The sequence below is a fragment of the Phasianus colchicus genome, chromosome 9 (assembly GCF_987193195.1).
Source record: "Phasianus colchicus chromosome 9, bPhaCol1.hap1.1, whole genome shotgun sequence".
NCBI lineage: Eukaryota > Metazoa > Chordata > Aves > Galliformes > Phasianidae > Phasianus > Phasianus colchicus.
Genome location: NC_143444.1, coordinates 27,745,990 through 27,769,681, shown reverse-complemented (window position 1 = coordinate 27,769,681; position 23,692 = coordinate 27,745,990). Strand labels below are relative to the sequence as shown.

Sequence of the window (23,692 nt, the reverse complement as noted above, 5' to 3'; positions counted from 1 at the left end):
CGGGATCATCTCGCGAGAGGCTGCCGGCGGCCGGTTCCGTCAGAGGAGGAAGATGGCGGCGCGGCGGGCCGGCCTGCTCTGCTTGCCTGCGGCCCTGCTGCTGCTGTGGGCGGGAGGCCGCGCTCGGGCTGCAGGAGCGGTGCCCGCCAGCTCCTCCGAGGCCTTTGACTCCGTGTTGGGCAACACGGCTTCCTGCCACCGCGCCTGCCAGTTGACCTACTCCCTGCACACCTACCCCAAGGTACGGCTGAGCTCCGCCTCGCGGCTCGGCCCCGCGCCCCTCTCCTTCCTCCCGGCCCGCCTGAGGTGCTTCATAGAGACGTGTTTCTTCTTGAAAATAGCTGATTAGGTTTGGCAAATACAGCTTTCAAAGCGTATTTGCGTTTTAGTTCCGTGGGGCTGGGGGTCGCTCCTACTTTCCTCTTATTACCGAAGAGGCAGCTGTTATTCGGGTTGGGACGCTCGGTGTTTTGGGGATTAACGCTGTGCTGTGTCCATAGCCAAGGGCCCTGGGCCAGGATGCAGCATGATGCTCGAACTGTGGAGGATGAAGCATCCAAGATGGCAAGCGAGTGGCTTGACAGAGCTGCCAGTGATGTTTGGATTCACATGCATAGAAAACGTCCATCTCAGGATAGTCAAATAATATCTAACAGGGATATAATTACATATTCAGGAATTTGCTGAATATGTAATTCGTTGGTTCAAAGGTTTGCACAGCTCAGAATTTGAATGTACCAGTTGCTGCCCAGAGAGGCTGTGGATGCCCTGTCCCTGGAGGTGTTCAGGACCAGGCAGCCTGGTCTAGTATTAAATATGGAGGTTGGTGGCCCTGCCTGTGGCAGGAGGGTTGGAGCTTCATGATCCTTGAGGTCCCTTCCAACCCAGCCATTCTGTGATTCTGCTTTTTTTTTCTTTCACTGGCAACATATTTCATTGCTAACTGCAGCTGTATAGCAGCTTGAACTCTGAATGGTGGAAGTTCTCTTGTCCCTGAGACTGCCAGGGAAGCAGGCAAATGGAAGGAAGTGGTGCTAATATTTGGTAGCAGGGCTTTGTCTGCTTTCATGTGAAATTAAAATCGGCCTTTGCGGTGCAGCGCCTGATTCTGGTATCTCCACAGGGAAGTAATGGGGAGCTGTGTGGAACACAGGTAGAATTAGATCTGTACATGTGATGTGTTTTGGTGCATACATGTGATGATAGTGAGGGGAAAAATCTAAACCTGGGAAATTGAGGCTAAATGTTCTCCTGAAATAGCTCCATACTGTGCTGGCACTTCAGGTAAAGCTGATGCTTCTGTGATTTTTAATCTGCCTGTGAATTCATTGTTTTGTGTTGATGGGAATGTTGAATTATACAACCACCTCTTCTGTCACAGTTTGTTTGGTTTCTCACAAAACCACCACATGAATGGAAGGAAATTGTTTTAGTTATCATTGGAGAGTAAGTTGATTTTTACTAAGGCTTCTGTGGAAGGCTGCCACAGAAATCTGTTTGCTACAGCCAGTTCTGTGTGGATATTAACAGACAGAACGTATTTTCTGTAACAGCAAAACTGTCTTAGCCATTCTGTCTGTGTTGAGTTTTATCTGTGTTTTCAGTTTAGCTGCCTTTAAAGCATGTGAACTTGTGCTCTCAAACAATGACAGTGCACTTACAGTAGATTGTACAGTAAGGTGTGGTGTGTTTGTTTTTGGTGCAGTTAATTTAGAGTCTGTTTTCCCCCTGTAAAGAAGGTGGCTGCAATCACATAGGTGGCTGTGTAGTTACCAGGCTTGGTGGATCTGATTCACTTAAAGGAGGCTGGCTGTAACTCTGCAACGTGGAGACCACCATATGTGGAAAGTACACCTCCACCCCTCTGTGCTGTGGTCAGAAGAAATACTGGGTTATAGTGCATAATCTTAGTGTTGTATAGCACCATCCTGCAGTGATATAAAAATGTGGTTTTGTGGAACTAGTTTGGCAAGTAAACAATTGACTGTGGTATTGCTGGAGAAATTAATCAGAAGTTAATCATTTATTTTGGTGATTCTGCTGGAGTTCTAATTAGAGGCTGGTGGATACATTGTAACACAGTGTAAAAACAAACAAAAAACCAACAACAAACTCTGTTTTGATCTTCACCCGTTGGGTTCTGTTAAACTTCTGAAGTGGATGACTGTGTATTCATTCTGTGGTTAAATGTCAATAAATCTTTTACAATGTTATCTCTTATTTTTAAAGCCTATGCTTCTTCAGAAATGCAGCGTGGCTTCGCTGTGAGTCGTAGGAACAGAATTGCAAAATGGAATTTGCTGTTCCAGGTCTGACTTATCCCAGAACTGAGAGCTCTGTCTGAAATGGATCAGGCTGCATCACAGTGTTACAGAACTGTAGCTGTGTTTTATTCCAGATGATCCAGACTGTTGTATTTCTCTGACTTCTAGGTCTGGTAGAGGGAAGGATTATGGTGCTCTACTGGGTGCCTTTCTGTAGCACTTCTGAAAAAAACAAAACAAAAAAAAAAACCAAGAAACAAAACTTGTGGGGTTTTGGCGGTTTCTTTTTTTTTTTTTCTTTGTTCTATTTATTCTTGAATGGAGAATGAATGTAAGTCTTCTCTTGTGCCTTCCCAGGAAGAGGAATTGTATGCGTGCCAGCGAGGCTGCAGACTGTTTTCCATTTGTCAGTTTGTGGATGATGGCATCGATCTGAATCGAACCAAACTGGAATGTGATTCTGGTAAGAATTCAGAACTCCTTTAACGTCCCCTAATGTGGAGATGCACGCAGGGAACAGCAGCAACATCTGAAGGACGTTGTTAAAAAATGGTGGGATTATTTCAATTGCTTCCATGCAACTTCAGGCTCGTTTATAGAAGTGAATTGTTCAGATGAAGAACAAGTATCACAGTGTATGTCTGCCTTGTAACTTGTGGTCTGGGCTAAACTTTCAATACAGCAATAATTACATTTTGTTTGAAATAGGGATCTAAATATTTAAGACTAATTGTCTCAAATTTGTGTTAGAGTGATAATCTCTTAGTAAAGGTGACATATATAAATGCTGTAGCCAATTAAGACAGTTTCTGCAGTTGTACAGAACTTCTATGTAATAATACTGAGGTGGCTGCTTAACAGTTGTGCTCAGAGATTAAGTGGGACGTAACCACCCAAAGCAGGAAAACCAGCAGAGTAGCTCCCCTCTGTTTCTGAAATATAATGAGGACAACATCAGCTCTTAGAGGAGGCTTTTGTCTTCTCAGCAATTCACAAAAACAAGAGGGCTAGTGGTTAGCTCAGGGAGCTGCTGGAAGATACACAAGGAGAAAGCCTGAAATGCAAAGATGTTAAAGTGAAACAAAGCCATATTAAATGCTCTAGAAATGGGCTAGTGCTCTAGTCTGTCATACACTGTGTATAGCTGTGATACAGCATGTCAGTCTAGTTGTTGAACCATACAGGAAAGAGTGCCATAAAAAGGGTGATGCAGCAGGAAGGCACACGTGGAGGTGATTGAACAGTTGCTTACTTTCTGATTTAACTCTCCTTTCTGAGGCTGTTGTCTTTTGCAGGCTTATGTTCTGTAATCTGTTGCACTGGTTGGTACCCTGACAGTTACTCAGGCAGAATGTACTTTGGCTGACCTGCTGAATTCTGTCTTGTGATGTCTCTGCATGTCTACTAACACTAGCTTGGTGGCACTTTTGCTGTAGAATTGCTGTTCAGGTGCTGTGAGCCAAATACTCAAATGTTTAGCTGCTGGTGCTGTGTGAATTGCCAGCTTTCCAGCCTCTCTGATGGTGCATTTATTCCTGTAGGAAAATTGAGAGAGCTGCTGCACTCTGTGTTGCTGCTTAAGTGGAGGCTTTAGGTCAAATAGTGCTGTAACATCATCCATCTCAGCTTTAGTATTTTGAGAAAGAGCTATGCCCATATATTGTCCACCTGATTTCTCCATTTGTAAATATATTCAGAAATTTAAATTTCTTGGTCTTCATGGTTTCTAGTGAACAATTAATAGAAGATACATGTAAATAAAGAGTTGGCTTCATTTAATTTTTGTTGAAAATTAAATCATCAATACTTTCAACACAGTTACTGTACTTAGTGTGCTAGCAGGAAAATGTTCCTTAGGTTTTCCTAAGGAATACCATGATTTCTACAGTTAACTCTGAGAGGTTTAGTAGATCTGTGGCCTCTCTATTTGTTTAGAATTCCAGCTTTGTTCTCGAGGATAAGGTAGTAAAAATGTTTTACATGATCTGTAGAGGAAAAAATATAGTGGCAGTAGGAGAATCAATGAAAACTTGCAACCTTGAGTTTGCCCAGACTCAGATTTCTGATTGGTTGTTCTGACAGCATTCAGATTTAAAATATGTGATTTGTGTGAGTTCCAATTCCTTAACCTTCATTAGACCTGGCACCAAATGCTAACCTTGGAATGATTGCTGTATCTTTCCCTACAAATGGGATTGTCAATCTTTTAACTGCTGCTTTGTTTCTGATCCAACTTATGTTGAAAATGTTTTCTTAACTAAAATGCAGAATCTATCTTCTCATTTTGGGAACTTTTCTTGCAGCCTGTACTGAGGCATACTCCCAGTCTGATGAACAATATGCTTGCCATCTTGGATGCCAGAACCAATTGCCATTTGCTGAGTTAAGACAAGAGCAAGTAAGTACATGACATGTTTTTCAAATACCACCTACTTGTTTTCTGTTCAGCATGTCTTCTCTTTTTTAAAATTCTTCAAATGAAATCTTTTGAAGAACTGAAATATAGACATGGGGAAATGAGTGAGCATGAACATAAGTTCTACCCTCTTCATATGAAAACAAATTGAAAATCAGTTAATGTTGTATTTGCAGTTAATGTCTCTGATGCCAAGAATTCATCTCCTCTTTCCTCTGACACTGGTGAGATCCTTCTGGAGTGACATGATGGATTCAGCTCAGAGCTTCATAACATCCTCGTGGACTTTCTACCTTCAAGCGGATGATGGCAAAATTGTCATATTCCAGGTGCCTGCCTTTTTGTTGAGGTGTTCTGGATGCTAAATATTTATCTGTGCTCTTTCCAATCTCAGAAAAGACTGTGGGTCGCTGTCAGAAGTGTTGAGTTTTTGGTAGCATTTTGCTGCATTTAGTGCCATTACAGGGATAATAAATAAATAAAATTATGTGAATGGAGTATGTCTTATGATCATCTTCCCTATTAATTCTGAAAATGTGGATGATCAAGATCAGTGGAAGCTTGCTAACAGGATCTCTTAATCCTTGTTTTGTTTTAGTCGAGGCCAGAAGTGCAGTATGTTCCACAGCTTGATCAGGAGACTGAAGATACAAGAGGATCCTTGTCCCTGAGTAAAACAGCTTGTAAGTTTTTCTTTCTGGTTTGGAGGAGCAAATGCAAATGTTCCATATCACGCAAGGAAAAAAAAAACAAAAAAAAACAACAAAGCCAAAGTTGCAGGTGATGTATGAAAGCAAATTTTTAGAAAGCTGAACTATAATTGTTTGCTGTGAGTATTAGCAAGGTCTGTAGTGGTAGCAAGCTCTCCTGGAAATAGAAGCATGCAAGGTAGGGCCACTGTGAAAGCTTCTTTTCATGCTTTCTGTGGACAAACTGGATAAAGTTTGGGTCTTCTACTTTATTGCTTTTCTGACAGCTATTTCTGCTGTTCTCTTTCAGCAGACCCACAGCCAGGAAGCTCACAGACATACCGAGGACTATTTGAAGAGCAAGGAAATGACAGCTTTTTCAAGTGTCTTTCCATGTATGTATGTCAGTACCTGGTACAGAGCATGGTGGTGTTTTCTGCATGTGTGGTGGCACTGTTGTAAGGAATCAGTCTTACCAGTCCTTTAGATTCAGATTGGAAAGCAGCTAAATTTTTGTATCTGACCATTTGTTATTGCTACGTTCCATGCTTGCCCCATGTTATCTATGGGCTGTCCTGCCGGTTTCCATTCTCTTTCCCATTTTAGTTAACTATATAATACTGATAATTTCCTCCACTTATTTTTTTTTATGTGGAACATAATGTTGATAACTTTATACACATTTTTTTGAGTATATTCAGCAAACTGTTCCATCAGTTCTGTGTTTTGTCTGTTCTTTAGCTCTGGATATGTTTCAGGACAAAACATTTTTATTTTCAAATGCAAAAGACAATGTTGTGTCTCATGTCTAGTCTGGAAATACCCAGTATATATTAAAGCTTTGCTGAATATCAGCATCTTGGTTTTTTCTTCTCTGTCACTGATGACTGTTTCCTTAATAGCTTAGATGTGAGGGATCAGTGAACTGCACCTTAAGTGCATAATGAAAATCTGCTTACAATCTTAAGAGGGAGGAAGCTCAGGGCCCCTAACCAGGATCCAGCAAGTCTTTTAGTATCTTTCAAGTTAGATACTAAATAAGTGTTAGGTGCTATATTGTATACCCAGGTGTCAGAATTACTCAGTGCAGCTGGGGGAGAGACTAGTGAATGAGCATGAAATACAGTCAAAATTGGGCACAACTTTTTCTAGACCCATTATTTTGTATCTGGTATATGAAATCTAGTAAACATTATTTTCATTTCAGAAATTCCAGTTGGATTTTAACCACTACACTTGTCCTGTCGGTGTTGGTGCTCCTCTGGATTTGTTGTGCAACTGTAGCTACAGCTGTAGAGCAGTATGTTCCATCTGAGGTAACTCTATTACGTTACTTTTATGTTACAGCTTTCTACAGAACAATAAACATCATGGGGCGGTCAATTATAAAGAGTTCTTTATTTTGCAGATGTGGTTAGCAAACAAATTCTTGTTTGAATGATTTTCTAGCTGAATGTCTGTCTGTCCCTGTGGCTGATAGGTGCTCTGAGCCTTGCTCAGTAAGCACAGATGCTGTCTTCTGGCTTATAGCCCTGCCCTCTTAGCAGCTTCTGGGTTACTCTTTACAAATAGAGGTTGCTTCTGTTTTCTCTGGTGGTAAAGCTATCATGAGAATTGGATGGGGCAGGTGGAAACTAGTATGGATTTAATTCAGGAGTGTCAATAGTGAGAACAGAAGTGACAGCATGTTGTTGGTGACTGCAGAAAGTCTGTATGAAGGGGAACAAACTGAACTAGTATTCCTACAGCCCAAAGAGAACAAGTCTTGCAGTGTTTGCAAGCTAAAGAGTTTGGTACACAAGCACTACATCTGCTGTTTTTTTTCCTCTGGCAGATGAAATGTATTTATTTGGACTTAAATCTAGTCTCAGCCATGAATTTCAGATGCTGCAGAACATGTGAGTTAACTTGCATTGAAGAGCTGCAGCCATGAAAGAGGGTAGTTGTATAACAAAATGCAATTTATTCATATATTACGAGTCTTTATCTTAAAGTAGTTCATTTAAATATTTCAGAAGCTGAGCATCTATGGAGATCTGGAATACATGAATGAACAAAAACTGAACAGATATCCATCCTCTGCACTTGTTGTGGTTAGATGCAAGACTGAGGAACATGAAGAAGCAGGACCTCTTCCTACAAAAGTTAATCTGGCTCAATCAGCAATTTAAATAAGCCTCCATTGGATTGAATAGACTAATTCTAACAGTGCTAGCAACTCCTGATTGTTTGTGGTGGTTCTTCAAATAAGAAGCTTAGCAGCAAGTCTTTAAATGCAGATAAAATTACAGAATCAACAGATGTCATGGGTTTTTTTTTTTTCCCCTCTAGTAGTGAAGATTCAGACACCTTGAATTTGTTTGTTTCCAGACATAATCACTTTTCACTGGTGTTTGCTCTGTGTCTTTTTGCTTACAGAAGCTGTAAGCATGCTTTCCATATTTCTGCCATGACACTTTCAAACTTATTTGTGTATTCTAGGATATACTGTGTACATTCAAGAGTTAGCTCTGTAAAGATATAAGAAATTTTAAGTAGGCAGGAGATGCCTTTTTAGTGTTGCACTTTCTGTTGTAGTTAAGAGAAAATATTATAAAATTATCTGCTGTTCTTTTTTGGGGGGGTGGGAGGGTACTTGTTAATGTTCATGCACAAACAAGCCTTTCTCCAAGAACAGAAATCTATTTTTTCTACCGTGTGGCAATATCCAGGATGGAAAGCATTTGTGAATACTGTAGGCTAGAACTCAGTTTGTGGAAGGTGGAAAATGTGTTAAAAAAACATGTGGACGTATGCTTTCACATACAGAACATTATACAGTTAATTAATTTGTCAGACTATAGTCTTTACATCTCAGATTGCTTGTAAAGTTAGAGCCTCTGTTTTCTGAAGGAATTCTACTTTCTGTTCTTGATTAACTATTCTAGTCTTGTAACTTCATATACAGAAGCAAGGTGATTCCTGAGAAGTGAGAACAGATGAATAAAAACGACTGTATAGAAATTACTGACTGTACAGCCTTTTGCTATGGTTCATTATTGTTTTACTTCATCTGAAAGACTGTAGCATTCCTCCCGTTGGCAATGTGACCTGATTTTGCTGTGTGTGATTCACTAATCCAACACCTCACAGTATCCTTCATATTTCTAATGTATTTTGTCGTCATTCTTTTCTTTGAGGAGTTGACTACAGCAGATGTATGATTTATTTTAAGGTCTCTTTGTAAGTATTTGAAAACTGACTAGAATGCATGACACCCAGCTCATCAGCATGGTTTGTTGGTTATACCAACTCTTGTGAAAGTTTAAAAACAACCAAACAAACTACTTTCTTCAGGCTTTGAGTTCTGGTGAAAACCTGAGATTCTGGAGAACGCAGTACATCATTCCCTTTCTGTTAGAACTAGTTCAGTAGCCATGGCTGATGTGGCTGCTGGTTGTGTAAGCTACAGGTAATGATCCGTGCAGGAATGTGCGTGGTTGCCTATACAGTGCTGCTGGAAGTTGTGTCCTACGTGCATTGGAGCCAATTTTCTGTCAGTGAATTATAAGAGTACACAGAGGTTTGTTTTAAACAGGCACATATCAATGTACAGTAACTGTAATTTGAAGTCTTCAGTTAGTAGTACCTCTGGATGTTAAATTCTTCAGGGTGAGCAACATTGTAGCCCAGAAAACTGAGTCTCAGCAGTCATGGACCTGTATCTTTCTTTGTGTGTTGGTGACATTACTGTAAGGCCTCAAACCCTACTGTTCTGAAAACCATTTGTGTGTTCAGAATACCATTCCGTTGCGTGACAGCAGTGGGAAATCCCTGCTATAGTGACTGGGCTGAGACACACAACCTCAGAATGCAGCCCTGTGTCAGTATGCCAGCGTTCTGCTGCTGATGGGATCAGATGTGATGTGTGCAAATGGCTGTTTAAAAACTTGTAAGCATAGGCTCTTCCTTGGTGATTGTAGCCCATGTTCTCAGCAATACTTTGTTCTGAAAAGTCTTTAGCAATCCCTTTAGTTCTTGTAATTGAGTAAGTGACATATAGGTGTGTTTGAGTCTGTTAAAATATTTTAACTTACTGTTGCATGTAGTTGCAGAGGGAGTATTCTGGCTTCACAAATCCATGGCTATTTGTGTGTTTTAAATATGTACATTACAGCCTCTTTTACTTGATGATTTCTTATCTTGATCATGAAACTTTCCTTTCTGTTCCAAAATGTCTGACTTTATTGCTTACATTCCTAGGTTTGAATTAAACAAACAAATTCTGCTTTCATTTGGCATTGTGTCTGCCTACAGGTCTACAACAAAGGGAGAAAACTCAACAAATTGATCAAATAAAAGTTCTATGTGTTTTGTCATTTGTTGGCTGTTTAATGGCATTTCAGTAGTGTGTGCAGTGACACCCATGATTCAGTAATGTGCTGTTAGGTCACAGGAAACTATGCCTGTATACTCTGACACTTAGCTTGCCAAGTGCACCAGGGTCTAAAGAAATTTTTAAGTGGACTTGTAAGCTCATGTCAAAGCACCTTCCTTTAGTATAATTGGATACGAGCTAGGTTGCAGTAATTGAACTATTTCTCAAGATTTCAAATCTAAATGGAGTATTTAAGCTGTTTTAGTGTTGGACTTTGCAAAATAGTTTGTCTTTTTTTTTTATGTTTAACTTCCTAACATCTTTGTTCTCAGAGGCTGCAATTTGGGTTTGATCTCTGCCCAAGACCACTATTCAAATGAAGGGCCTTAAATGATTGAAATTGCAGGAGGAAAGCATTTTCTATTCTCTTTAGGCATATGTTCAGTTGAACTTGCTTCAGCTCTTAAATTCAATCATCTTGACATGAGCAAGGCATCTGTCTCAACATGTGCAATTCATTGCTGCTAGAAACAGCTATGGTACGTTTTGGGGAGGGGGGTTAGGTTTTGTGGTTTAGGTGATGGAATCAGCAGTAGTCTTGCATCGTACATGGTATGTTCATCTTTGTTCCCTTGCCAGCCTCCCTGATCTTTGGCAAAGATCTTGAACTTGCTTGTGTTCGTTACCGTGCTCTCATTAAAGTCTTGAATTCATGGTCTGATGTGGTGTAACTGCTCACAACCCAACTACCTGCTTGGTTACAGCTGAGCTTGATAACCTTCATGTAGGAAATAGGTCATGGTGGGTGTCTGGTCTCACAGGCATTTCCTTCTGAAAGCTGTTTTACTCCAGGTCTTCAACATTTTCATTACGGATTGTTTTGTGGGGTGTGCATGGGAAGCCTGCTTGGTCTGGTTGTTACATGTGACTTTAACCAAGCTCATTATCACCTAAAAAGCTATTTTAAGGCTTAAGATATTCGCTATAGCCATGATTAGAAATCTGAACTTTCTCCATAGAGGGAAGCAGATCTGGAATTTGATAGCATTTTTAACCTTTTATCTATTTCTCTTCCACGTTGTGGGTGCCTAGAGTTGCAGGCTTGGTGTACTCAGAATTCCCCTCTGAAAAGGACAGCTTCCTGGCACAGAATTTAGCAGTGATACATTCCTGTGAGAAACTTCTGCTTGGGACAAGTGAGTGTTGCTGTGTTGGAGGAAGAGGTCCTCAAGGTTGTGTTTGATTTTGGAAGTTCTCTGAGCGGGTGTGTATGGGGTTGGCAGGTGTTGTCAGGAAACATGTAATAACTCAGGAATAATTTGTGTGTTTGGGGATGGAGAAGGAAGTAGCAACAATTGTTAGTCCGTGTCAGGCATTATTTGTTGTTTTGAATCAGTTAATTTAGTGAGACTGTCTTGGTGCCAGCTTTTAGGTAATACAGCTGCCAATTTCTCCCAAGTCCTGGTAAAGTATTTCTGTGGGTGCTTGGGCTGAGGGTGATGGTGGGGGGTGATGTTACTTCCAGGGTGGCAATAATTCAGAGTGCTTGAGTCTCCAAGTGCAGGAGCGAACTCTTCTGTGAGAAAGTGGGACATGAACCTCTGCAGTTTTGTCCTTGAAACTGCAAAGCCCTATGCTGAAACCTGCAGACAGTTATGAGTGGTGCAATCTATTTCAGGCAAGCTACAAGCTGAGCTAAGGATACAGGCCTGAAAATCCATGTATGGAAGTAAAGGAGAGGATGCCAGAGTATTTGCTATGTCTGTGCTTATTGCCCAAGCAAAAACCTATTCTGGATGAGTGTATCCTGTCCAGCTCTTGCAGGAGCCTGGGGTTATGCAGCTACAACGCTAGTGGTTTAGCCCTGGTTTGGGAAGAAGCTGGGGAAAGGTGTTTTGGGTGAGGGTGATCTGACTCCATTTCCTCGGGCGTTCAGTTCATTCCCTTCAGTACCTGACTGGCACCAAGGTGAGTGCAAGCTGCGTCAGCTGAGGCTGGGCATTTTTCTTCCACATGTCAGGAGAAGCAATGGGGTTGTCAGCATGGGAAATTTCCGTTTGCCTCATACCCTGTCATGAAGCCAAGGTGGAGCTGGGAGGAGAGAGAAGCAAATGAAGCCCTGCTTCCAACCAGAGAAGGGGCTCAGCTGGCCTGCCCTGTCCTGTGCACATGTCTGGGCAGCACAGTGCTTCTTGCTTTCCTTCCTCTGTTGCTTTTTGTGTCCTGGTAACGTTGCTTATGTCAGAGACAGTATATGCTGGTAACATGGCTGCATTTTAGGGTGCAGAAAGCTTCCTGTGGTCCTCTGAGCTGCTCTGAAGGCTGTAGCTCCAGGAGGAATGAACAAAATTCACCCCCAGGTACAATCCTCTTCATGAAAATCTTGTGTTACTTCCCTAAAATTCATGTGTTCTTGATAATGTTGTTTGTCTGACCTCTCTATCAGTGGCTTCTAAGTTTTCCAGTCCTGTCTACTTCACCTAATTTGATATGAAAGGGTATCGGTACAATGTTACTGGCATCAAGTGCTGGCCTTGCCTCAGTGTTTGTTGTGCAAATGGATTACTGAGATCTGAAAAGCAATCTGATTGCTCTGTGAACCAAATGCGGGCTGTGTTTCCACTAAGGCAATTTTTGTTTGCATGTAAAATATATATATCAGTATTTATCCATGTACTCATTCCTGGGTGAGACGGTACCAGAACTAGAAAAGCAAACGTGTGCTCACGTGCTACGTCTGGAAATGGTGTTTTATTCTTTACTTCTAGAGAAATGGTGATGTAACTACTTTTGATTCAGCCAATTCCTTCTCTGAGGAACAAGGTAACAAAATGCCGAGCTTAACGTTTTTGTTATTGAAATCTAAATCAGTGGAGCCTATCTCTGTAATGTAAAATGCAGGAAGTATTTATGGTGTGTTGAGACTGTTGTGTTGTTTTTTTTTCCCACCCCTCTGTAGTGAAACATCCTGACTACAAAATTAATAGACTTAAGATGCTTTTTGCTGGCCTGGAGGTGGCAGACTTATGGTATAAGCATCATGATATGTGTTCTTACCTTTTACAAAATAGGCTCGTTATGAAATTTCTATAGGCTTTCTATATGTTTTAATAGCTAGGCTTCAGCAAATTTTATCCACTTTAAGAAGAAAGTGAGATCACATGCAGTTGATAATAAGTCTGTAGATTGGCTTGCAACAGCATTTCCTCACTGCCATTAATTTATACTTGTGCTTATTTGCAGCCATTCTGCCTACTGGTCTAAGGTATTGTCCTGTGAACTGCAGCATGTCTACCACTTAACTGCAGCATGTCTACCACTTACCTTTTAAGCTGCAGTGTTCTGCCTTTGATTCTTGCTTGTGTTTGATGTGGGGGATGGTTACTGCTTCCTCGAATCCCTTTGCAGTTGAGCAAATGGTGTGTCTTATATTCGTACAGCACATAGCAATTAAGTACACGAGGTACAGCTAAGAAATCCTGGCTTTTAGATCAAAGCTCGTTACCTCCCACCTTTGCCTCCCAACAGGCTGCTGCCGGCCATGCTGTGCCCACCTGTGCTGCCCACCGAGACGGGCCTGCGTTGTGCTGCTGCTCCTGGCTGCCATAGCAGCCATTGTGGGCCTGGCAATCGCACTGGGACTGCAGCTGCATGCACCGGGTTGGTCCCCAAGAGTCATTATTAGTGCAGTGAGGGAGGTCTGTTGCTCTGGGGGATGTTCCTCATACCAGCTGTGAACATGACAATGTCAGAAGATAGTATTTCTTGCTTTCCTTTCAGTGAACCGCCCCTGTGTAGCCACCCATAACTGGACAGGCTTCTTATGCAATGACAGAGTGACCTGCATCCCAGCCAGCCAGGTCTGTGATGGAACTGCCAACTGCAGAAATGGAGAGGATGAGCAGGAGAAACTCTGTGGTGAGCTGTTTTGTTATGATCCTCCCATACTGGTCTTGTTATTGATCTCCAAAGATCTGCCTCACCTACAGGGCCAGTCGTGAAACACTTTGGTGCTGCCTGTCCCTGTTTTGACAGGTACATCTGTACCTGCAGGAGCTCAGCCTCTGCCCTTGCAGGTGACCTGCCCCGCAGCCTGCCGGCATACCTGGTTTTCCACTGTGGTAACCCTGAGTACTGGGTCTATGCTGACCAGAGGTGTAATGGGATGAACGACTGTGGAGACTGCTCTGATGAGATGGGGAGCTGTAAGTCTGCCTTTGGGCTGCACTTAGGGAAAGATCTGCTGGTAGTTTGAAGAGGTTTTGCGGGGTTGGTGCTCTCTGGTGCTCCTGGGAAAGTCTGGAGGCTGGTGTCCTCTGAAACGCAAAATAGAGACAAAACATGTGGGCTTCTTCACATCTGTTGCCAAAGGCTGGATGTAGTTGAGAAGGGAGAGACTCCATGCTTCAAAAGGCTTTTCCAATCTAAATGGCACTATGATTCTATGGCTGTGATGCTTAAGGCACATGGTGTAGTGGTGGGACTTCTCAGGTTGACATGACTTGGTAATCTTTAAGGTCTTTTCCAACCTAAATAGTTCTTTGATTCATTGTTCCCAGCCCCAAAAGTCTTTCCATCTTTGTGACTTGCTGAGCACCAAGTAATTTCATCTCAATGTGGATCTGTAGGCAGCACCAGTTATTCAAAACTGGTCTTTGGTCAGGACATAAGTTTGTCCCTAAGAACCTAGGGAGACTGTGTGCACTTCTGTAATTTAGATCTAGCTCTGCTCATAATCAAGTAGCAGGTTTGTTCCTAGATCACCCCTGAGATTTTGAACCTCAGACACCACCTTTCTCTAGGGTAGCTAGCTAAACAAACAAATTACATCTGGTCATTGCTCCCAGGATGCCATCTCTGCCACAGAGATCATCGCAGTGTCTTTTTGGTCGATTCACAGACTCAAGGTCATCCCTGGTGGCTTCTCGGTAGCTGCTGTGGAGTTGAATGATGTAAGGAAGGAGGTGCCTGTGAGTGCAGCAGCATTTTTCTTCCTGGTTTCTTGTCCCCACAGTGGCTGCCTGCCCTCCCTGCGGCCCAGCATGGTGGAGCTGCAGCCCTGTTCACCACGAGTACTGCTCCTGTGTGCCCAGGGCACTGTGCCGGGATGGTGTGCAGCACTGCGTGAGCTGGTCAGATGAGTACCTCTGCAGGCCGTGAGGTCTGGGCACCAAGAAGAGTTAGACAAGGCGAGGTGCTTCCTGCACTGTCACTTCCTGCTGTGCCACCACCCTGGAAGCTCTGGCACAAGCAGGCCCAGGTGAGCAGCTGCAAAAGGCCTGCAGCAGAGATGGGTGCTGTGCTGCTGGCATCCCGGTGCTGCAGGCTGGGCATCAGCTGTGGGACACCTTCATGGGTTTTCCTGAGCACGTGTATCTCTTGGGGCTCTGAGGGTGCAGAGTGGCAGGTTGATGCTTAATGAGCAGCTGTTGGACTGAGATGTGTTATAGTGCAGTAAGAAAGTGAAAAAGGAGGGAAACAAAGTCTGTTGCAGCCTTGGAGCTGTGAGCAGAGGAGAACCAAGAGCTGCTGCCAGGCCATGGGATGACATGGGATCTGCTCAGTTTGCTCCTCTGCCACTGCCACAGGACCAGCCAGCTGCCTTCACAGCACCCACGAGATATAGATACAGATGTGCCATTGAAATGTAAGAAAGCTGTGGTCTTCCTATGTTCTTTTGAAAACCTCGTCTATGTCTGAAACATCAATCCCAGATTTAGTGTTCCAGGCCCAAAAAAAAACACTGGGCGCTATTCTTCCTGCAGGTCATAGATCTTCAAAAATAAATCCTGGTTCACTCGTTTCTTCTCTGTCCTGTGATCTGTAACTCGGCATCTCTCTATGACTTGTATAAATGTGAATGTTTGTTCTAATTTGTAGCTGGGATACAGCCATAGCTCTGAAAGATCCTTTAAAAATAGCTGCACTGTGTTCTGACTCATGCTTTACCTAGAATGAAACGGCAAAACTCAGCACAATGGTACTATGGAGATGTTTAGAGCCATGTTTAATAACCTGCCTGTTTCCATGCCACGTAGGATGGGTGGCTTGCTTTCTCTGTGTTGGTGCAACATCACTGCAGTGTGCTCAGTGCTGCAGCTCAAAGAGTGGTTGAGAGTATCTTAGGTAAATGTTTCTGACGTTCAGGCTACCACCCTGTCAGAACATGAGATAGAGCTGCACAGTTTTGCTAGAAAAATCACTGGCATCTAACACTGCAATGAGGCTGATTTGGGGTTGGTAAATCCTGGCTTCTTGTAGTTGCTGTGGTTGGGAGGAGGACGCTGCTCAGGCTGGGCCACGTGGCGCTGCTGGATTCCCCAGTCCATGTTTGTCAGTTGGTGCAGCAGCTCCCCTCCTTGGTGGTGGATCTGTGCCTTAGAGCTCTAAAGTGAGATCAAGGGGTTGAGGACGGAGCAGTAAATGTGCTCGAGTCATCCTTGGATAAAATGTGCACAAGGGTGTGTTGAAAAGGGCAAGTCTGCCAGTCAGCATGAAGAGCTAAGGAAAGGGCTAATTTTATCAGGGATGGAGAACATAAGCACAGTGCTTTAGAACGCCTCTTTTGAAAAGTGAGGTTATACTGTATTGCTTTACTGATGCTCCTGTGACCTGACAGACCCTCCGTGCCACATCACACTATGCCTATTTGGTGTGTCAAAGCTCCAGCTCCCAGCTGCTTGACTGTGGTGAAGCAGTGCACACAGTTCTATGAGGTGGACATCTCTTCATGGTCACATTAACAGATGGTAATTGTGGAAGGTCTAGCAAAGCAAAAGCAATCCATGCTGGCTGATGAACCATACTGCAGCTGCAGGAGCTGCACTGGGCCTGAGCGTCACAGCCTGTCAAGCTGTTCTGCTCAGTCACTGTTTGTGCCGTTATTTGCCTCAGAAGAGGGCTGATGTCTTCAGTGGATGCTATAAATAGTTTTGAGTTTCTGGGAAAAAATGTAGGGCTTGAATGTAAGAAAGCTTGTTTGTTTGTAGTCCTTTCTTTGAAGAAACTATAGCAGTAAAGGAGCAAAGAGAGAAAGGCTCTTCTCTCATCTCTACACATTCTAGAGGCAAAATTCCCTTTCTTGGCATCTTTGCCATTTCCAAGGATGCACTGTTTGTGTTTGTCACTACTCTGATAAACGCTGTGTAAGAGATCCTCTAAATAAGCACTAATAGAGAAAACCTATTTAAGTTCTCAGCCTTAAAGGACACAAGGAACCTCTCGGGCCCAGTTCAAGGCCACTGTGTACCTTAGCCAGTTTTGATTTGATTCCTGTCTGTGTGTTTCTGTGACAAACCTGTAGCATTACAGCTGCACTCCTGGCTTTGGGCAGACAAATGCAAAATGATTCTGAGCATCTGTCCTCTGTAGGCATTTGCTGGATGTTTTAGATGGTCAAGTATAGATAGCATATTACAGGCATGTATAAATACTGAGAGTAGGTTTTAAAGCATAAAATGCATGTGGAATTAGCTTATAATACAAGATATGCTATATTACAACTGTAGAGTTTAATCTCTACTGTAACCAGCATTCATTCAGCATTCATTTCTTGGATTAAAAGGAGGGATACAAGGGACTTCTGTTTGGATTTCTGCAGTAACTACATAACCAAGGGGAGTTACTGTCTCTCTGCTTTGTTCCCTCCCCTGGGGTCTGTGCTTATCCTGTTTGCTTCCTCCCTTTGTCAGAACTGTCAAGAACAGCTTCATGCTTACAGGCTGAGCTTTCTGTACTACCAGCACTATTAAAGGCCCACTGCACTTAACATGCATAGTGCACCTTTATTTCATCTAGGTTGATTAGTCTTCTGCCACTAAGGTGACAAGAGGGGTGAAGGAATAGGACCAGCATTTTGTGAACATCTATGCCAGAAAAATGAGTTAAGGATGACACTAAAAACTTTATTTGAAAAAAATTATGTATTGAAAATATACAGTAGAATCACCATTCTCTTCATTGGTCCTGCCCCTCCCTCCCCAAGCATAGGTTAACCCACAAGCCTATCAGAACAACCAGATGTAACAATACTGCTCTCCTTTGTTACTGCCTTTCAATGCATCTAAACTCTGTCATCAGCAAGAAAACAACAAACAAAAGACCCTCTTCTTTCTGACTCAGTAGGTATTTAACAAATCCCAGTCCCCCACAGTGAGGCACAGATGCTTCTGTTTAGAAGTCCTTTCTCTCTCTTGTTCTGCCAAAGCTCTCTTTTTATTGTTCTTTAATTCATGGCTGCCTGCAACATCCTTTTTCAAAGGTAAATGGCAGTTTTGAACGTCTTCCTTATAAAACTGTAAGTTTCCAGATGCTTTTGTTTCTGCTTCCACCAACTTACATTTGACCACTTCCTCTATTCTGCGTGTCTTGCCATCTAGAGAGGGGGAAAACAAAAGTTTAGATTTAGGGAAAATTAGGATTATGCTGTAAAATACACACTTACGTTGCAAGTTATTCTAGCTAAGCCAACCTGGAACACTGCTCATAGACAACGATAAATATGTGGTCTGTATGCAGTTACGTACAGAAGCGTTGAGCTGCTGTTCTGGATCTCAGGTCTTCTTGTGGCTTCATGGCCTCCATAACTGCCTGCTCCCACTGCAGAACTGTCTGAAATAAGATTTGAAGGAGTCATTGTAATGTTTATAGAAATATTACCAAGAACTACTCTATCCCTTATTATATTCTATTCAGTGATTTAATACCCCAGGGGTATTAAATTAGTACAGTTTCCATAGAGTAAAATAGATTTAAAGCTCCATACCTGTTCTGCCCATCCCTCTGTTTTGCAGTTACTATGATCAAATTCTTTCAGAGGCACTTTTGATTGAACTAAGCCTATCTGCGTTTGGATCCGCTTAACAACAGCATTCACATCCTAGTGAATAAGGAAATAAAGCAGTCAGAGGGGTGGAGCATTTAATTGCACTTGTCCAATAAATTAAGCTCTCTCACCTTGAGGCCTGTCCCAGAAATGTCCAAACAGTTCAACTTCTTGAAACAAAGAACGTATCCAATTCCCACATCCGTGATTTTAGGGTTACCTGTAAGGTTAGTTAAGTTGCAGTATGTGGAGAGTTATGGTCAGAAAACCAGGAAGCTATTTGTTCAAAAGCTAATATTTGAACATTTTTGGCCGTTTTTTCTTGCTGTATGCTTGATGTTTGGAAACTGAGTCAAATCTGGTATTTTTCCTCTAATAATCAAAGACAGGTTTTACAATACTACTTCACATTCTTAAAGATATTTATGTTAAGTGGCAAGTGGCTGGACTTAGAGGTATGACCTCTGCCTTGTGGAATGTTATTGCTGAAACCTGGGGTTGGGTACTTGGCCTGTTGGAATTGCTAAATTACATGTATTCCATCAATATTAAGAAGAAGTTCTTCACCAAATAGGACACATTTTGCTACTAATACTATACCACAAAGCACTTACAAGACAAATCTAACACCAGAAGATTCTGAAGTCCCTTTTTCAGTACTCGTACTGGTGCTGTCATTCTGCGAAGGCCCGCGTCTGACAGAGCGTTGTCTTTCAGGAGGAGTCGTTTCACACTGAGAGGAGAAACACAATGAATACAGTTTATAGTCACGTTACTTAGACAGTTTTGCAAATTGTCTTAAAGTCCATGTGGAAAGTTGGGGCTTTTCTTGAACCAGCTCTTCAGTAGATGATAAAAACTTAATAAATAATTAAAATAGCAAGAAAGAAGCTTGGGTTGGTGGGGGAAACACATATTGTCATGTTCCTGCTAGCTCAATAGACTCATTTGCTTGACCAGCTATTCCCTGAGCTCCAGCAACAAGCCAGCCCTCCAGCATGAGTATTTACTACTAGAGACGAGAAGGTTGTTTATTAAGTGGAGTTATTTAAATTAGGACTGTCACACTCAAGACTGTGAAAAGAAAAATGCTTGGTGAAATGGGAGAGGACAGATTTGTTAAAGGAGGTGGTCGTGATGTTTAGGTGAACAATATGGTATTACCACAGATGAACTCAGGGAAAACCACAGCCTTAGAACATTCTTCAGAGCACTTCAAGACAAAATCTTGCCTCTAAATACACTGAAGTTTTTACACTAATATAATATCCTTAATCAGTGGCTTTTCTGCCTTCCGATTTCCCAAGTCTTCTACTTTCTAATCTTTAGAAAATAAAATTTGCAATACTGTTTGATACTAAACTGTCAATTAATGAAATATTAGGCTTAGTGCTTGCAGAAATCTCCATCTGGCACACTGGTTAAAATTTTGGCTGATAAAAGTTCTCCCTTAAATAAGAAAATAACTGTGTGAAGCTGTTCCAAATGCTCAAGGTGCATTTATTTTAGCTGACAACTGAAAACTACAAGAAGTTGATTCAAACACGAGCAGTAAGTTAACTTGCACATTGGTAGGACCTTTGAGATTCAGTGTGTCCTTTGGATCACGTGCTTTGTGTACAGTAAATTCTCTGTTTTGTTTATCTCAGGTGCAGGTTTTATCAACAAACCAAATCTTCAGACTTAAACGCTGCTGCATGTAAAATTGTTTTTTAAAGTCACAGCATGATTCTTTGAACTGTTTAGTAGTAGCAAAAGCAAATGTCATTTTTTCATACACGTCAAGCAATTAGTACCTCGACAGAGCCTCTTTAGTGAGGTGTTCCAAAAGTTCATGTTCATCTCCAAGTTTACAACAGGAAAGATCCAAACACGTCAGCTCCCGGAAAGACTTGATTTCTTCTAGCTTTTCAGAGATAACCAGACATCTGTAAGGAAGAAAAAAGTTATCATTGTTGAGGAACGTTACAGGGGTCCTGTGTTCTCAAATGCAAGCATAATGCAGTTATTTCTCACACATCTGTGTAGAAGTTGACAGAAATTAGCCAGCTGTTGTAACTACCTTTTGAACACTGCATTCTGCCTACAACGCACCTGAGCTCCCATTCTTCTTCAACTAATATCACACTTTCTTTGACAAAGTACCAGACTAACGATTAAGACTTCAACTTGCAAGCATCGTTATTAGGGGCTTATTTACAGCTCATTACCATATAATTTCAGGATAACATAGATTACCTTAAATCTTCACAAACTGCTCTTCCTTAGCATCCAGAAAGCGTGTAGACAAACCAACAGGTATAAAATCTGTTTCAGATGCATCAGAATGGCTTGCCAAATGATAAAAATGTTACTTTCTTCATACATGAAGTACTTCACTAAAGAAGTAGAGCAGTTCACTAGCTGGACTCCATCGTGACACCCACAGAGCTGACTCCAACCAGAGTTGTGGCTACACCCCAGGCAGCAGTTACACAGTGGGATATTTTTTTTTAGCTGTGTTGGTTCCCTGATCTGATTCACTCTGCAGCCACGCAAGCATCTGTGCTGGAACTATTCAGCAGGAGATTTAGAGATGGGAATGCACTGAAGAATGGAATGCACAAATACACAGTAATATGAGTTACCCCCATCTCTCCTGCATTTATGGCAAGACAGTCCCTCAATCCACTAATATCTCTCGTATTTCCCTCATAGCCCCCATGTCAAGGCAATCCCTGAGGATAACATTTTGAGTGGTGAAATTAGGGGTGCTAACTATGATCCCTGAAACCTTTTTGCCCATACAAGTAAGAGCATTTTCTCTGTGCTGGTACCCATATTAGAGCACTCCACCAAATCCCTTTGCCACAGAACTCAGCTAGGTGGGAGACAGTACATGCAGTTAGAATGCAAGACAGTTCTTGATAGGTAATACAAGCTCAGAGGGCTTACTAAGAGTGAGCTCTTAGAAATAAGACTCATAAAAAATGTCTTAGTGTCTTACTTCCTGGATTTCAAAGATTTGATATTTAACTCAGCTTTTTGTAATGGTAAAATATGCCAGAGGTAATTCCATTTCTGAATGAAGCTCATAAAAAGTACCTGTACTAAAAATAAAGAGGGAGTACGTTGAAGGGATAAAACGAGGTAATTGACCCCTGCTCAAACATTCCTGCTGTGCTTAAAGCACCCTTGGCACTTCAGATAAATGTGCCTGTCCTTTGATTTTAAACTGAATAAACCACCCTTTTTTAAAATGTATAGATGGAAGGCAGACTCACTGTATCACTGTCCAAGACCTCAGTAGGTGCAAAGCTTTAAAAACATGTCCAGTTTTAAGCTTGTTGAGACACTCTAGTAGTAAAAGAAATTGGGGATATTGACAAGGTGGAAAAAACAGCGCTGTATTCTAATCAGAACACCATTAAAGTATGTTCAGTATGGGGACAGGAACCACAATCACCACTGAAGTAAAATCTGCCTGACTTCAAAAGCTGTACCTCACCTACAAAATTGTGTCTTCTGCTGAAAATGAAATGAGCTAGAAAATGAAACAGGATTGGAGAGAGTCCAGAGGAGGGTCACAAAGATGATCAGGGGACTGGAGCACCTCCCCTATGAAGACAGGCTGAGGGAGCTGGGCTTGTTCAGCCTGGAGAAAAGAAGGCTGCGGGGTGACCTCATTGCAGCCTTTCAGTACCTAAAGGGAGCCTACAAACAGGAGGGGAATCAACTCTTTGAAAGGGTAGATAACCGCAAGATGAAGAGAAACGGTTTTAAGTTGAGGGAGGGAAGATTTAGGTTGGATGTCAGGGGGAAGTTCTTTACTACAAGAGTGGAGAGGTGCTGGAACAGCTGCCCAGGGAGGTTGTGGATGCCCCTGGAGGTGTTCAAGGCCAGACTGGATGGGGCCCCGGGTCTGGTCTGGTATTAAATGGAGGTTGGTGACCCTGCCTGTGGCAGGGGGGGTTGGAGATTCATGATCCTTGAGGTCCCTTCCAACCCTGGGCATTCTGTGGCCATTCTGTGACTCTGTATGAATAAACCCACATGGTCTGCAAGGGTGTGCACAGTCACATAAGTATGAAATGCGTATAAACAGCAGCTACAGAAACATCCCATGAAATTTCTAAGGAGGCACTTGAAAGGTAATGGTACAAAAGGAAGCAAGCAGCATTCGACAAGGCAGGGCTCAAAATGAGGTGGTACCATAAGGCCCCGGAGATTAAAAGTTGTGGTCGAGAGGAAATAAGAGAACTTGAAGCACACCAACAAAAAGCTCAGCGGACGCTGATGTGTCACTGAGTGCACCTACCTGTTCCGCAAACACAGGGAGCACAGCACCAAGCTGCCATACGCTTCAGTAAACTTCTGCAGAGCTCGCAGTCCCGTAACGGGTTCTGTGAACTTCTGCCTTGCTTCTGCGGCTGAAAAGAGCTTTTCAGCAATCTGCTCTGGGAAACCGACCAGCGAGTCGATGTGGTCGACGTTGTCAGAGATGTAGCCCAGCACCAGGCTGAAGAGGGACTTGGCCGAGTAGCGGAGGTTGCCCTCCTTGGTGTACGTGAAGATGAAGTGATCGGTTCTCGGCCTCCTCGCCCTGTCGTCCTCCCCGTTCAGACACAGCTCCACAGAGAACCCTCCGGAGAACAGCCTGAGAGGCCTCGCGCTCTGGATGCCGCCCGCAGCCGGGCTCACCACGTGCAGCCGCCCACGTTCACGCACGTAGATCGGCCCGGCATCCGCGTGGCTTTCCGAGCGGAGCCAGTAAGACATTCCCCTCGTCCCGTCCTGCAGAAAAGAAGCCAGATGCGGGCAAAGCGCCGCCGGGGAGGCTGGGGAAAGGCCTCGCAGCGAGCCCGGGAGCGCCGAGTGCGAGCAGGTGCGGGGCCCGCCTGCCTGCCGGGCACGGGGGGGGCACGGAGGGGGCGGCGCGGGGCGGGGGGCAGAGCCGGGCGGGAGGCGGCGGGAGGCTCCGCGAGGAGCGCCGGGGCTCCGCTCCGCGCCGCGCCCGGAGGCTGCTGAGGGGCACGGGGGCGATCGCTTCCCGCGGATCCCGACCCCCGCCTACCTGCCCCGCGGGGCCGCCCCGACGCGCCGTCACCCGCCCGGGCCGCGCCGCCCGCTCCCGCCGCCCATCCCGCGGCGCCGGCGGCTGAG

The 23,692-nt window shown here is 43.3% G+C and overlaps 3 protein-coding genes across 8 annotated transcripts; 2 read left to right on the top strand and 1 right to left on the bottom strand.

Moving 5' to 3' along the window:
- Positions 1–3: 3 nt before the first annotated feature.
- Positions 4–8,373, top strand: TMEM59 (transmembrane protein 59). Of its 2 annotated transcripts, none has more exons than XM_031602922.2 (8): positions 4–241; positions 2,622–2,727; positions 4,568–4,662; positions 4,857–5,009; positions 5,279–5,363; positions 5,683–5,764; positions 6,577–6,685; positions 7,385–8,373. In XM_031602922.2, exons 1-8 carry the CDS (start codon positions 53–55, stop codon positions 7,538–7,540), a joined length of 975 nt encoding a protein of 324 aa, XP_031458782.1. In that variant the 5' UTR covers positions 4–52; the 3' UTR covers positions 7,541–8,373. The 2 variants fall into 2 exon arrangements, with proteins under 2 accessions (XP_031458782.1, XP_031458773.1); XM_031602913.2 differs by having other exon boundaries at positions 7–241; positions 5,680–5,764.
- A 1,302-nt stretch (positions 8,374–9,675) lies between these two features.
- On the top strand, positions 9,676–17,515 carry LDLRAD1 (low density lipoprotein receptor class A domain containing 1). Of its 5 annotated transcripts, XM_090146701.1 has the most exons (6): positions 9,676–12,086; positions 12,495–12,549; positions 13,255–13,386; positions 13,507–13,644; positions 13,803–13,931; positions 14,741–17,515. In XM_090146701.1, the coding sequence occupies exons 1-6, from the start codon at positions 12,066–12,068 to the stop codon at positions 14,884–14,886; spliced, it is 621 nt and encodes a 206-aa protein (XP_090002827.1). In that variant the 5' UTR covers positions 9,676–12,065; the 3' UTR covers positions 14,887–17,515. The 5 variants fall into 5 exon arrangements, 3 of the variants coding, with proteins under 3 accessions (XP_090002827.1, XP_090002826.1, XP_090002828.1); XM_090146700.1 differs by lacking the exon at positions 12,495–12,549; XM_090146702.1 differs by lacking the exons at positions 12,495–12,549; positions 13,255–13,386.
- A 94-nt stretch (positions 17,516–17,609) lies between these two features.
- LRRC42 (leucine rich repeat containing 42) lies at positions 17,610–23,684 on the bottom strand. The gene is made up of 8 exons (XM_031602901.2): positions 23,604–23,684; positions 22,848–23,323; positions 20,347–20,478; positions 19,165–19,283; positions 18,682–18,770; positions 18,491–18,604; positions 18,252–18,336; positions 17,610–18,100 (listed from the first exon to the last, which is right to left on the bottom strand). Exons 2-8 carry the CDS (start codon positions 23,306–23,308, stop codon positions 17,844–17,846), a joined length of 1,257 nt encoding a protein of 418 aa, XP_031458761.1. The 5' UTR covers positions 23,309–23,323; positions 23,604–23,684; the 3' UTR covers positions 17,610–17,843.
- Between the last annotated feature and the right edge of the window lie 8 nt (positions 23,685–23,692).